The sequence below is a fragment of the Panthera pardus genome, unplaced genomic scaffold (genome assembly GCF_024362965.1).
Source record: "Panthera pardus isolate Hobbes unplaced genomic scaffold, ASM2436296v1 HiC_scaffold_16, whole genome shotgun sequence".
Classification (NCBI taxonomy): Eukaryota; Metazoa; Chordata; class Mammalia; order Carnivora; family Felidae; genus Panthera; species Panthera pardus.
Window position 1 is genome coordinate 70,670,570 of NW_026526721.1, and position 15,462 is coordinate 70,686,031.

General features: G+C 39.2%; 1 protein-coding gene across 6 annotated transcripts in view; it reads right to left on the minus strand.

Annotated features, from left to right (window-relative positions):
- The window catches only part of LMLN (leishmanolysin like peptidase), a 137,677-nt gene extending 123,842 nt beyond the window's left edge, over window positions 1–13,835 (minus strand). For 3 of the 6 annotated variants that reach the window (XR_008422472.1, XR_008422471.1, XR_008422473.1), the window contains exon 1: window positions 13,540–13,761. Coding sequence is in view for 3 of the 6 variants with exons in the window: in XM_053903470.1 (XP_053759445.1) it covers window positions 13,540–13,758 (219 nt within the window). In the remaining 3 variants the exon portion in view is untranslated. Of the gene's footprint in view, window positions 1–13,539 lie in introns of all 6 variants that reach the window. The other 3 variants (XM_053903470.1, XM_053903471.1, XM_053903472.1) reach the window with 3 other exon arrangements.
- Window positions 13,836–15,462: the final 1,627 nt, after the last annotated feature.

Here is a 15,462-nt window from a genome sequence, read left to right on the forward strand (position 1 = left end):
TGTCTCTGCTCCTCCCCTGCACATGCATGCGCTTGCTCTTTCTCAAAAATAAAAATTTTTTTGAAACTAAAAAAAAATTTCATATTCTTCACAAAAATTAATTCAAGATGAATTAGACACCTAAATGTAAAATGCAAAACTATAGGGGTGCCTGGCTTGCTCACTTGGTGGAGCATATGACTCTTGATCTCAGGGTTTTAAGTTCAAGTCCCATGTTGGGTACAGAAATTACTTAAAAATAAAATCTTTAAGGGGCACCTGGGTGGCTCAGTTTGTTGAGCGTCCAACTTCGGCTCAGGTCATGATCTCATGGTTCATGGGTTCGAGCCCCACATCAGGCTCTCTGTGCTGTCAGCTGGAGCCTGGAGCCTGCTTCAGATTCTGTGTCTCCCTCTCTCTTTGTCCCTCTCCTGCTTGTGCTCTCTCTCCCTCTCAAAAATAAACATTAACAACAATTAAAATAATAATAATAATAAAATAAAATATTTATTAAAAAATAAAATGCAAAACTATAAAACTCTTAGAAGATACCATAAGAGAAAACATAGACGAAACATAGTTTGGCAATGGCTTTTTAGATACATCACTAAAGGAATGATCCAAGAAAGAAATAATTGATGTATTCAACTTTATTAAAACTAAAAACTTACGCTCTATGAAAGATAACATAAAGAGAAGAAGACAAGCCACAGAAAATATTTGCAAAAGACACATTTGATAAACGACTATTACACAAAATATACAAAGAACTCAACATTAAGAACACGAACAGCTCGATTAAAAAATGGGCAAAAGAGGGGTGTCTGGCCGGCTCAGTCAGTAGAGCAGAGCACGTGACTCTTGCCCTCAGGGTCATGAGTTTGAGCCCCACATTGGGCATAGAGATTACTTAAGAAAAATACACAAAAGATCTGGACACTTCAGAAAAGATATGCAGATGGCAAACATTCATATGAAAAGATGCTCCATATTATGTCATCAGGGGAATGCAAATTAAAACAATAATGAAATACTACTACACATCTACTAGAATGACCACAGAACAACCTCAAATGCTGACAAGGATGTGGAGCAACAGGAACTCTCTCATTCATTGTTGGTGGGAATGCAAAATGGTACAGCCAATTTGGAAGACAGTTTGGCAGTTTCTTATAAAATGAAACACACTCTTACCATTACAACTGAACAACTGAGCTCTTTGGTATTTACTCAAATGAGTTAAAAACTATGTACAAAATGTCTGTACACAGAAAACCCGTACACAGATTTTTTAAAATATTTATTTTTGGGAGAGCACAAGTGGGAAAGGGGCAGAGAGAGGGGAACAGAGGATCTGAAGCAGGCTCTGTGCTGACAGGCTGACAGCAGCAAGCCTGATGTGGGGCTTGAGCTCACAAACCACAAGATCATGATATGAGCCGAAGTCAGACGCTCAGCTGAGCCACTCAGGTGCCCTGTACACAGATTTTTATAGCAGCTTTATTCATAACTGCTACAACTTAGAAGTAGCCAAAATGTCCCCCAGTATGCTAACAGATAAACTGTGGTACATCCAAATGATGGAATATTATTTAGAGCTAAAAAGATGAAATATTAAGCTATGAAAAGACATAGAAAAACCTTGAGTACATAATACTAAGTGAAAGAAGCCAATCTGAAAAAGTGACATACTGTATGATTCCAACTATATGACATTCTGGAAAAGGGAAAACTATGGACACAGTAAAAAGATCAGCATTTGCCAGGAGGTAAGGGTGGGAAAAGATATGAATAGATAAAGCACAGAGGATTTTTAGTGCAGTATAAATACCCTGTATGATACTATAACAATGAGTACATTTCATTATACATTTATCCAAACCCATGGAATGTAACCCATCAAGAGTGAATCATAATGTGAACTATGAATTCTGAGTGATTATAATGTGCCAATACAGGTTCATCAATTATAACAAAAGTACCACTCTGGTTAGGGATGTTGATAATGGGGGAGACAATGCATGTGAGGGGGAACAGGGTATTTGGGAAATCTCTGTACCTTCTCATCAGTTCTGCAAAACTAAATCTGCTCTAAAAAGTAGTATTTAATTAAAAAAAAAAAAAAAAAGGAGACCAGAGACAATGGAATAAAGAGTTAAGTGCTAAAGAAAGTCAATATCTAATGAGACTACCCTTCTAAAATGAAGAGGATATAAATATATTTCAGATTAATAAAAATTAAGAGAATTTACCATCAGCACTACATTCATTTCCTGCATCTAAAGGAAGTTCTTCATGGTCATGGAAATGACACTAGATGGTACCCTGGATCTTGTATTAGTTCAGGCTGCTATAATAGAATACCATAAACTGGGTGGTATTATAAACATCAGAAATACATTTCTCAGTTTTGGAGACTAGTAAGTCCAAGATCAAAGTGTATAAAGATTGGGTATCTGGTGAGGGCCCCCTTCTTGTTTCATAAGGCCATATTCTTTCTGTGTCCTTTGGCACAAGTGGCAAAGGAGCTCTCTGGGGTCTCTTTCATAAGAGTATTAATTCCATTCCTTATGGCTCTGCTCCCATGACCTAATCACCTACCAAAGATCCCACCTCTGAATCATCACTTTGGGAGTTAGGATTTCAACATATAAATTTTGGAGGGGGCACAAACATTCTCTTTTGCTTGTCTGGGAACCTTAATGGTAATCAGTTACCTACAATGATATAAAATTTCCCTAAGTGATAAGGTAGGCTCATTATGCCTGAAGTATTAATAGAAATAATATAGTTTATGCTGAACAGCTGGTTTATTCCTCAGAATCTGGAATTTTAGTGACTAAAATTGTGCCTACATAACCAATCTCATATAAAAACCCTGGACACCCAGGGTCAGATGAGCTTCACATTTTGTGCTTGTTACAAGTTACAGCTAAAGGAATTAAGCATGTCCTATATGACTCCTCTAGGAGAGAACTCTTATAAGCTTGTGCCTGGTTTCCTCCAGTCTTTGCTTCATGAGCCTTTTTGCTGATTATGTTTTGTATCCTTTCACTGTAATAAAACTTAGCTGTGAGTACAACTATATACTGAGTCCTGTGAGTCCTCTGGCAAATCACTAAACCTTGAGGTGGTCTTAGAGACTCTCAACACAATTGTACACACATTTCTTTTCATTTCTTTCAAGACATTAACTCCTTAAAGCTAAAATTATAATATTGTAATTGTGATATTTATAATATATGCAGAGGTAATATATATTACAACAATAGCAAAATAGTGGAATCTAACACAGAAAACAAATGAATAAACCATGAGCAGAATCAGACATAGAAATACAGAAAACAAACTGACGGTTGCCACGGGGAAAGTGGGTGAAGGGATTGGTAAAATGGGTGAAGGAGAGTAGAAGATACAGGTTTCCAGTTATAGAATCTATAAGTCACAGGAATAAAAGGTACAACATAGGAAATATAGTCAGTGGTATTCTAGTAACGCTGTATGGGGACAGATGGTAGCCATGCTTGTGGTGAGCTCAGTATAAGGTATAAGCTTGTTGAATCACACCTGAAACTAATATAACATTGTGTCAACTATCTATATTTAAATTAAAAGGGGCCACTTGGCTGACTCAGTAGAGCATGCGATTCTTTTTTTGTTTTAATTTATTTTTTAATTTACATCCAAGTTAGTTAACATACAGTGTAATAATGATTTCAGGGAGCATGTGGTTCTTTAAAAAAAATTTTTTTTAATGTTTATTTTTGACAGAGAAAGAGAGAGTGCAAGCAAACGCGCACATGAGTTGGGGAGGGGCAGAGAGAGAGGGAGACCCAGAATCCAAAGCAGGCTCCAGGCTCTGAGCTGTCAGCACAGAGCCTGACGAGGGGCCCGAACTCACAAACTGTGAGATCATGACCTGAGCTGAAGTTGGATGCTCAACCGACTGAGCCACCCAGGCACCCCAAGGAGGATGTGATTCTTGATCACAGGGTTGTGAGTTCAAGCCCCATGGTGGGTATAGGGATTACTTAAAAATAAAAATCTTAAAAAAAAAAAAAATAGCAAAATGACCAGGGTGTAAAGGAAACTATAGTGTTAAAAAGTTCCTATATTTAACATGAATATTATCATAAATACAAGATACCTATTGTAATCATTTAGCACAAATACTCAAAAATATATCACATTTTATTGTAGGTTAATTACACCTCAATTTAAAAAGTAAAGCAAAGTGGAGCACCTGGGTGGCTCAGTTGGTTGAGCATCTGACTCCTGAATTTGTCTCAGGTTATGATCTCATGGGTTCATGGGATTGAGCCCTGTCTCAGCTCTGCACTGATAGCATGGAGCCTGCTTGGGATTCTCTCACTCTTGCATGCACTCTCTTTCTCTCTCCTCTCCCACTCACATGCACTCTGTCTCTCTCTCTCAAAATAAATAAACATTAAAAAAGAAAAAGAAAAACAAAGAGATATAGCTAAAAAGTCAACAGATCAAAATAGAAAACTAATGGCAAAACAGAGGAAACAAAAAAGTGAAACAAAAAGAAAACAAACAGCTAAACTGCAGACCCAAATCCAACCATGTCAATAATCACATTAAATGTAAATAGACTGAACATTCCTATTAAAAAGCAGAGATTGTCAGACTAAGTAACAGAGCAAGATCCAACTATTTGCTATTTGTAAGAAACCCATATTAACTATAAAAACATAAAAGAGTTGAAAGTATAAGAATGGGAAAAAGGCATATTATGTAAACATTAATAAAAACAAAGCCAGAGTGGCTATATTAGTATCAGACAAAGTATATTTCAAAACAAGGAATATTAGCAGGGATGAAGAAAAGGATAATACTTAGTGCTAAATGGGTCAATTCAACAAGAAAATATAACAATCTAAAATGTGTAAACACCTGGAGCATTGGATGGCTCAGTTGGTTAAGCGTCTGACTCTTGGTTTTGGCTCTGGTCATGATCTCATGTCTTCATGGGTTTGAGGCCCACACTGGGCTCTGTGTTGGCAGTGCAGAGCCTTCTTGGGATTCTCTCTCTCTCCCTCTCTCTCTCTGCCCCTGCCCCACTTGTACTCTCCCTGTCTCTCTCAGCATAAACTTTAAAAAATAAAATAAAATGAAAAGTGTAAACACCTAACATCACAGCTTCATACTACATGAAGCAAAAACTGAAAGATGAAAGACCGACAAATCCACAATTATAGCTGGAGACTTAAACACTCTTATCTCAGTAATCAATACAGACCAGAAGATAAAATCAGTAAGGATATAGGAGATCTGCATAGCACAAAAACTAACTTGACTGAACTGACATTTATGGAACACTTGTCCCCACAATAGTGGAATGTGCATTCTTCTCAAGTGTATATGCAACATTCACCTAAACAGATCACATTTTGGGCTATAAAACAAACCTTAAGAAATATAAAAAACCTGAGGCATCTGGGTGGCTCAGTTGGTTAAGCATCCGACTTGGCTCAGGTCATGATCTCACAGTTTATGAGTTCGAGACCCACATGGGGCTCTCTGCTGGAGCCTGCTTCGGATCCTCTGTCTCCCTCTCTCTGCCCCTCCCCTGCTCTCACTTGAGCTCCCAAAAATAAACAAACACCTCTTAAAAATATATTTAAAAACCCGAATCATACAAAGTATGTTCTCTACCCATAACAAAATTAAACTAGAATGCAATTACAGAAAGAAAACTGGGAAACCCCCTAATGTTTGAAGATAAAACAACAAACTAAACCCTTGAGTTGAAGAGGAAGTCACAAAAGAGTTAGGAAATATTTTTATAAAGACTTTACTTTTAAGTAATCTCTACACTGATCAGGGGGGCTTGAACTCAACAACCACAAGATCAAGAGTCGCATGTTCTATGGGCTAGGCCAGTCAAGTGCCCCTAGAAAATATTTTTAGATGAACGAAAAGAAAATTATAGCAAATTAATATTTGTGGGATACAGCTAAAGCAGTGTTTAGAGGAAAATTTGTACCTTTAAATACTTACATTAGGGAAAAAAACCCTCAAATTAATGGTCTAAGCTTCCTAAAAAACTAGAAAAAGAACAAATTACTCTCAAAGAGAGCAGAATAAAGAGCAGAAATCAATTAAATGGAAAACAGAAAAAGAGAAATCAATAAAACCAAGAGCTGTCTTTGAGAAGTCTTCTGAGAAGACTATTACAAGTGATAAACCTCTAAACCGATCAAAAGAAAGAGAACACCAATTACCTATATCAAGAATGAAACAGGAGACATTGCTACAGACTTTACAGACTGTGTTACTGTGACTTACAATAAGATGTATTTGGTTTTTGTCCCACTTCTGGCACAGAACTCCTAAACTTGGAATTTCCTAAATGATGAGAGTGATAAAGCTGTCTTGTTATGTTAATGAAATTGCTTTGGGAAAGCACCTAAGGATAGGGACCAGTTGCCAGTAGGGCCAACCATGGGATTAGAGGTCTCCATCTCCTCCTCGAGCTACAGATTGAGTTGAATCACTAATGGTTAATGATTTATTAATTTTTAAAAATATTTATTTGTTGAGAGAGAGCAAGCGAGCACAAGAGTGTGAGTGGGAGAGGGGTAGGGAGAGGGGGAGAGAAAGAATCACAAGCAGCCTCCCCATTGTCAGTACAAAGCCCAACGTGAGGCTCTATCTTACCTGAGCTGAAATCAAGAGTAGAGTGCTTACCAATTGAGACACCCAGCCCCACCCCCCACAATGGCTGACCATTTAATCTACCAATGTCTCTGTAATCAAGCCTCTATAATACCCAAAAGGATGGGGTTTGTAGAGTTTCCTGTTGGTGAACATTGTTAACCTTAAAAATAAAACTGCTGGTTATTTTACCAGCAAAAACTGGTTTATTTGGGAATAGCAGAGAATTGCAATCAGGGACAAGCAAGCTACAACAAAACCATAGGCAAGTCTGAAGAACAAAGGAGAGGAATACTCTTTTATAGAGAAAAAAAGGAAACTGGGGGGCTGTTATAAGCAAAATGTCCACTGGAATAAACTGGGATTTTGAAGTATACATTGGTTGAGTTGTGACAGTCTCTCATTGGCTGGGCTATTGCCAGGGAAAGAAGAAAACATTTTTCCTCTCGCTGCGATAGTGAAGAAATATCCATATGCAAGGTCCACCACTTCCTGTTGGGTCTGCAATTGACAATGAGTGGTAGGACATGATGGCTCCCTCTAAATGAGGTTTACTTTTATTAATTTTTACACCATGTAGAGATTCCTGGAGAGTGGAATGCTCTGATAGTGTAGAAACTACTCGCCCTTTCTCCATACCTTACCCTAAGCATCTCTTCCATCTAGTTGTTCTTGAGTTACACTTTTTATAATAAACTAGTAATCTAGTAGTAAATTTTTTCTCTGAGTTTTGTGAGCTGCTCTAGCAAATTAATCAACCCCAAGGAGAGGGTTGTTGGAAGCTCCAAACTATAGTCATTTGGTCAGAAGCTCAGGTGACAACCTGGACTTACGATTGGTGTCTGAAATGGTGGTTTGGGGGGCCAGTCTTGCTTCGTAGTGCGTGGAAAAACCCCCACACACTGGAATTCATACCCAAATTTTTTACAGACATTTAAAATATCAAAAGAAAATATTTTTAAAAACCTTACATCCATAAATTTGACAATTTCAATGGAATGAAATTCCTTGAAAGATGTAACTTAATCAAAACACAATCAAGGAGAAATAACCTGAATAAACCATCATCTATTACAGAAAATAAGTTCATAATTTCCAACTCTCCAATAAAGAAAATTCCAGGGGTGCCTGGGCGGCTCAGTTAGGTGTCTGACTTGATTTTGGCTCAGGTCATGATCTCATGGTTCATGAGACCGAACCCCATGTCGGGCTCTGCGCTGACAGTCCAGAAGAACCTGCTTGGGATTCTCTCTCTTCCTCTCTGCCCTCCCCCACTCTCTCTCTCTCAAAATAAATAAATAAACCTGAAAGAAAGAAAGAAAGAAAGAAAGAAAGAAAGAAAGAAAGAAAGAAAGAAAGAAAGAAAGAAAGAAAGAAAAAGAAAATTCCAGGCTGAGATGGCTTCATTAATGAATTCTATACATTTAAGGAAGAAAAAATACTGATTATATGCAAACTCTTCCTTAAAATAGAAGGGGGAGGAATATTTCCCAACTCATTCTATGAGACCAGCATTACCCTAATAGCAAACCCAACAAAGTTATTGCAGAAAAAAACCACAAAAACTACAGAACAATATCCTTCGTGAATATATATGCAAAATCATCAACAAATATTAACAAGGCAAATCCAGCAAAATGTAAAAAGGGAAATACATCATAACCAACTGGGGTTTTAATCTCAGGAGTGCAATTTTTTTTATCATCAAAAAAAATCAATGTAATTCACAATATCAATACAGTAAAGAAGAAAAGCTACATGATTATATTGATACAAAAAAGACATTTAATAAAATTTAACATCCATGATAAAAACTAAGCATAGAAGATAATGTTCTCAACCTGCTGAAGCACATCTACAAAAAAAATTTTTTTTTTTTTTTAAGTAAGGGCTCTTTTTTTTTTTTAAGGTTTAATTTTTTTAGTTACCTCTGCATCCAACATGGGACTCAAATTGACGATCAGGAGTTGCATGCTCTACCAACTGAGGCAGCCAGACACCCCAAGGATTAACTACAAATGGGGATAATGGCTTTTAAGGTGATTGAAAAATTCTAAAACTGGATTTTGCTGATAGCTGCACAATTCTGTAAATGTATTAAAAATCATTGAATTGGTCATTTAAGTGGGTGAATTTTATGGTATATGAATTATATCTCAATAAAAACATCGTAAAGACTCTCTACAAAGAAAATGGCAGGCCCACCCAGGTGATCTCCATAATGAATTATACTGAACATTTAAGCAAGAAATTATTTCAATTTTATATAAACTCTTTTATTTATTATTATTATTATTATTATTATTACTATTTTAAATAGGCTCCATGTCCAATGTGGGGCTCAAACTCACAGTCCTGAGACCAAGAGTTGCATGCTCCACTGACTCAGCCAGCGAGTGCCTCTATACAAAGTCTTTTAGAAAATACAAGAAGATGGAACATTTCCCAACTCATGTGAGGCCAGTATAGTTCTGATATCAAAAACAAAAAAAAAACTTCACTAAAAAAAAGAAATCATAAACCAACATTACTCATAAACATAGATGCAAAAATCTTTAACAATCTATTAGCAAACTGAATTCAGAGGTATATAAAAAGGATAATATATCATGACCAAGCAGGATCAATCACAAAAATGCAAATGCTATTATATACAATTTGCTATCGGAAATACATTGTATATAACTCCATTTGAGTATATTAAGTTCCAGAAGGGGCAAAACTAATCTAATGTGAAAAAATAATGAAAAAAAAATAGTTGCCTGGGATGGATGGGAGAGACTGACTGGCACCAGATGGGAGGGAACTTTCTGGAGACATGGAAATGTTCTATATTGTGGGGTTGTAAGTTTTATGTGGATGTACATGATTGCATTTATTGCATTTCCAATATATGTAAATTTTATCAGAACTCTTTTTGGGGCACCTGGCTGGCACAGTAGGTAGAGCATGGGACTCTTGATTTGGGGTTGTGAGTTTGAGCCCCACATTGGGCATAGAGATTACTTAAAAATGAACAAACAAAAAAACAGGGGCAGCTGGGTGGCTCAGTTAGTTGAGTGTCCAACATGTCATGATCCCGGGGTCGTGGGAACGAGCCCTATGTGGGTCTCTGCGCTGAGTGTGGAAGTTGCTTAGGATTCTCTGTCTCCCTCTCCCTCTGCCCCTCTTCCCCACTCACACTCCCGCTCTAAAATAAAAAATAAAACAATAACAAACTTAAAAAATTTTTTATTTAGTTTTGAGAGAGAGAGAGAGAGAGAGAGAGAGAGTGAGTAGAGGAAGCGCAGAAGGAAAGGGAGACACAGAATCTGAAGCAGGCTGCAGGCTCTGACCTGTCAGCAAAGAGCCCAACATGGGGCTCGAACCCATGAACCCCAAGATCATGACTTGAGCCAAAATCAGAAGCTCAACTGACTGAGCCACCCAGGCACTCCAACAACCTTTAAAAGTAACAATAACAAGCGAGAGGATGAGGAATGGGTGGAAGTATAGGAAATAAGAATGAGAGAATGATGGTAAGTGTTAAAGCTGGGTGATGGGTCAATGGGAGTTCATTACACTATTCCATTTTTTTGTTTTAATTTACATAATAATAATAATTTAAAAACTTAGAGGTTTTAGTTGAAAACAAGTTAAATGTGGGGTGCCTGGGTGGCTCAGTAGGTTAAGCATCTGACTTTAGCTCAGGTCATGATCTCATCGTCTATGGGTTTGAACCCAGAGTCAGGCTATGTGCTGACAGCTCAGAGCCTGGAGCCTGCTTTGGATTCTGTGTCTCCTTCTCTCTCTGCCCCTCCCCTGCTCATGCTCTGTCTCTCTCTCTCTCTCTCAAAAGTAAACATTAAAACAAAAATTAAAAAGGGGCGCCTGGGTGGCTCAGTTGGTTAAGCGGCCGACTTCAGCTCAGGTCATGATCTCGCGGTCCGTGAGTTCGAGCCCCACGTCGGGCTCTGTGCTGACAGCTCAGAGCCTGGAGCCTGTTTCAGATTCTGTGTCTCCCTCTCTCTGACCCTCCCCTGTTCATGCTCTGTCTCTGTCTCAAAAATAAATAAACGTTAAAAAAAATTTTTTTTTTAATAAAAAAAAAAAAAGAAAAAGAAAAGTTAAATGTGTCAAAAAAAATTTTTTTTCAACGTTTTTATTTATTTTTGGGACAGAGAGAGACAGAGCATGAACGGGGGAGGGGCAGAGAGAGAGGGAGACACAGAATCAGAAACAGGCTCCAGGCTCTGAGCCGTCAGCCCAGAGCCTGACGCGGGGCTCGAACTCACAGACCGCGAGATCGTGACCTGGCTGAAGTCGGACGCTTAACCGATTGCACCACCCAGGCGCCCCCCCCCAAAAAAATTTTTTTTAATAGGCTCTACACCCAACATGGGGCTTGAACTCACAACCCAGAGAGCAACACTCACACGCTCTACTGACTGAGCCAGCCAGGTGCCCACCCCCCCCTTTCTTTCCCCAAAATGTTTTGTACTTCCCACCACCATCAAAAAATGTTACATAATTTCCCACAGCATTTAACAGAGGCATAGTCACTAGAATGAGTACAATGAATATACTTTATGTCTAAGTTAAAGCTAAGACAATGGGCAGGAGGACTTGCTATTAAATACTCTCTAAGAACTAGGAAAATGTATTAAGGATGAGAAGTCTCAAAAAGAACTTAACAGCTTATTTTTAATATCTGAAGCACTATCACTATTGAGTTTGTTTAGTGAAGAGGCATAAGTAGGAATAGTGGGTGGAAGTTTCAGGAAGAGTTTTCAGCTCTATAAAAAGAACTTTAATACTGGTGATCTCCAAAAGGTGATCTCCAAAAGGCAAGGGACTCCCTCTGCAGATAACCTCCCTATCCACGGAAATGTTCAAATATAAACTGTAGTTTTGTACATTAGCAACAACCACTAGAAGAAACTATCTAGGTTCCCTCTAGTGGAGAGATTCTGCAGTTCTTTGAATGGCTTTCTCTTATTGTAATCTAAATTCAAAGAAAGAAGCACAGGACATTGTAGGATTTTTTTTTTTTTTTCAAGAATTCATCAGAAGTGGGGGAATTGGGGATATTTTTTTAAGGGTACAAACTGGCAACCAGTTAAATATATAACTCCTGGAGATCTAATATAGTGATTATAGTCAACAATACTGTATTTATAAAGTTGCTAAGAATACTAAAAAATAAGCAAAATTCAGCCAAAATGCAGTGTCATGATAAAAGCTGGACTACAGCTACAAGCCCCAAACTTAATATTTTGGCGCATATGGTTATGAACAATATGCACAAAACTTTTTGGTAATTACCACAAAAATGAATAGTCTTAGATTTCTGGGCTGAACTGAAAATTTCTAGGTCAATCTTTCTTGATAAAGTATTAAGACAAATTATAAAATCAATCACAACATGCCACTCGGACCCAAGTACTGTGTCTCCTTTCCTCAAAGAATGCTGATTACTGTGGTCTCAGTACTACGGAGAAATCAAGGACACAAACCTTTTCCAAAGGAACCTTACAATTTAACTACAGAGACAAGATTACAAAGAAATGCCTGAGAAATAAACCTTCCCCACAATGCAGTACTTGGTTAAGCGCCAGAAGAGAGTACAGATACGATGTACTATGAAATGGAAAGTGAATTCCGCTGAGTGGTTTCAGCTGACTGCCTTCAAGTTACGGAAGTTAAACTAGGACTAAAAGAATGTAGAGAGGGAGAAAAATGGAGTGTGAAGGAGGCAGGCCCTTCCAGGGTAGGAGAACAGGATAAAGAAAGCAATGTGGTGAAGGAATTTGAAAATAAACCTGAATTTTGTCTTCAGAGAACTCCCCAAATGTCCCCAAATGCCTTTAACTCTATCAACTTCTTCCCAAACCTTTAGACCAGTAGTTCCCAAAGTGTGGTCTTTGGACAAGTATCATCATCAACCATCTGGGAACTTGAACTGCAAATTCTGGGTACCATCCCAGACCTAATGAGTCAGAAAGTGGGGGTGGGGCAGCAATCTGTGTTTTAACAAATCCTTCAGGTGATTCTGATGCATGCTCAAGCTGAAAACCATTGCTCTAGAACTACCTATATACAACTCTCCACACAGGAAAGCGATCACGTTCCTGGCGCCCAACTCAGCCACTTGGTGCAGGAAGGGAGTTAATAGTGTTAGAGTAGGCAATTAGGCTCTAACAGGATGCCTGGAGGCCAGCAAAGACGAAGTTATGCCCAACTATGAGGAAGTAAGAGGCCTGTCCTGGCAGTACTCTAAAACAAAACCAAAAAGACCGCCATTTTGACAGTTTGAGTGACCTAAGCTCATTATACAGTTGTTATATCATTAGCATTGCGGTTTTGAAGGAATTGCGTCTCGGAAATCCCCGCCAGAGTTCCTTAGGCAAATAAGGCAAGAAAAAGGGCAGAACCCACATTCCTGAAGGAGACCTCCCTGATTACAAGAAACCTTCACTTCAAATAATGAATATTTCATCCCTTTGTTACAAACTGTCAATAAAAGATAGAAATACAAAACCAGCGGGCTCAGCTATTCCTTGAGCGCACCCACTCTCCCATCTCGAGAGTGTAGTTTCACTTTAATAAACTTTCCTGTTTGTACTGCTCATCTACTATGTTGTGTCAGTCCTAGACTTTTTTCTCCTGGCCGACCAAGAGCCTCCAGCGACATCTTTTGGAGGGGCTAAGTCAAGGCCTCAGGGCCCAAGGTCCACCTGGCAACAATAGTAGGTCCAGCCCTCTAACAGTTCAGTCTCTGGCACAATTTATTTCGCTTTCTCCTCCAATACATCTTGTTCCAACAACTACCCGCTACATCTTCGCCTCCCGTGTTACTTTCCCCTCACAGCGCCCGCTCCCGCCCCTCCGTCGCCCTACCTCAGTCTCAGAGGGGACGTGGTGCCGGCAGGGAGGGGAACTGTCCAAGGAGACAGGAATAGATGTGGCGCTTGCCCAGAGGCCGCCCAACAAGAGCAGAACGCTTCGGACCCGTAAAGAACTGCTCCGGCGCCACTGGCTAGGGCATGAGCCTGAACCAGGAGAACCTGCTCCTCCATCCCACTCGGCCGCCATCTTTGGGCCGAGCGTCGTTACCATGGAGTACGTGACGTCTCGGCCCCAGCGCCAGTCCCGCACCCTGGGGCAAATGGTATAGTCGGCGGAAAGACGCTTTTTGATTGGCTAGCATCACCCAGCCAGTTCACCGCGGATGAGGAACTGCATCACGCCCGTCGAGTCTCAACGCGCGAAGCCGGCCAATTAAGTGCCGTTTAGAGCCCCACGTGAGATGGGCTGTGGAAGACCAGTGGGTGCTGATAGTAAGGGAGTGTTGGTATGAGGCCCTTTCTCTTTGTTATTCACCGAGAAGGCAGGCATCCACTAGGTGCCAGGTAACAGAATCTTTAATGGTTACCCTCTATATAAAAAAATGGATGGAATATAATTTTCATTTTTATTTTATCCTCAGGCACCGATTTTACGCCCATTTCTTAAGTCATTTCTTGTAAAATCAATGAGTTCTTTACTATTCAACCTCATCCCTTAACTTCTATGAAAACCAAGAATTAGGGGCACCTGGCTGGCTCAATGGGTAGAGCATGAATCTACCTGATCTCAGGGTCATAGGTTCAAGCCCCACATTGGGTGTGCAGCCTACTTAAAAACAAAACAAAAATTGCAACTGCATTTAACCAAGAGACCATGTGAATCCATGCCATTAAGGAAACTACCTTTAAACTGGGCTATAAGTAACTATAAAAAAATTGAAAATTGGGAGATTTTCCTGTGGCCCATTAAACAATTAAAACTAGTAACTGGCAGCACTGAACTGGGACAGTCATTTAACAGGAACTGAATATTGTAAATTACTATGCTAGGAACTGTAGGGGTAGGAAAGAAAAGCCATAAGGATGTACAATTCATTGGTAAAGATCATTTACTCATTCATGGGTGGGGCATTCTACCAGTAATGGCTCTTTACCGAACATCTATCATGCCAAAACTAGTGGAACTGGGATTCCAAACCAAATTCATTACGTTCAGGACATGTGCTCTTTCCACTACAAGATCACAAAAAACTTCCAAGTTCCTAGTTTTAACAGTAGTGTTACGTTGAGGGGAGGCTGTTTCAATGATCCAGTCAACAAAATGCTAGCCATTCAAGCTCGTTTCTCTGAAACATGTAATTTCTCCAATGGGAACTTTTGACTTGAGAACTCTGCACCTACCAAACCTCAATATGGGAACAGAAAAACATAAAGCACCCTCATTTACAAGTGCTGTATTATTAAAAAGGATGAATTTGCATGCAAGACTGTTTTGTCATTACATTTATTCAGGTCATCCTAAGGACTCTCAGCCTTCTTTCTTCTTTGCTCAATTGCCCACCACTTGTTTATCCACTTCCATTACTCTATCACCTATCCCACCAGAATACCATATTCACTTAACTTAGGTGATAGCCATCAGGAGGTTTCCTCTCTTCTGGATGCCTAATCCAGACCCAAGTATCCATCTGCCTTCCTGGACATATTTCATAGCAGAGTATCCTATAGCTTCCTCAAACTCATCATTTCCCTTCACAAAACCAATCTGGTTCCCCAACTTTACAAATGCACTATTACCCACCCAGCAACCAAAGCTAGTACACCTTACCCATTAAAACTCAACTCATCTTTAAATTCTCCTAAATCCTTAGTACAGTACACAAGACCTTGCATAATCTGGCATTTCTTAGGTTTCTACACACTTTTCCAATTATTGCCCATAGTTTTCAGTTCCACTACATAACCCAGTTGAAGG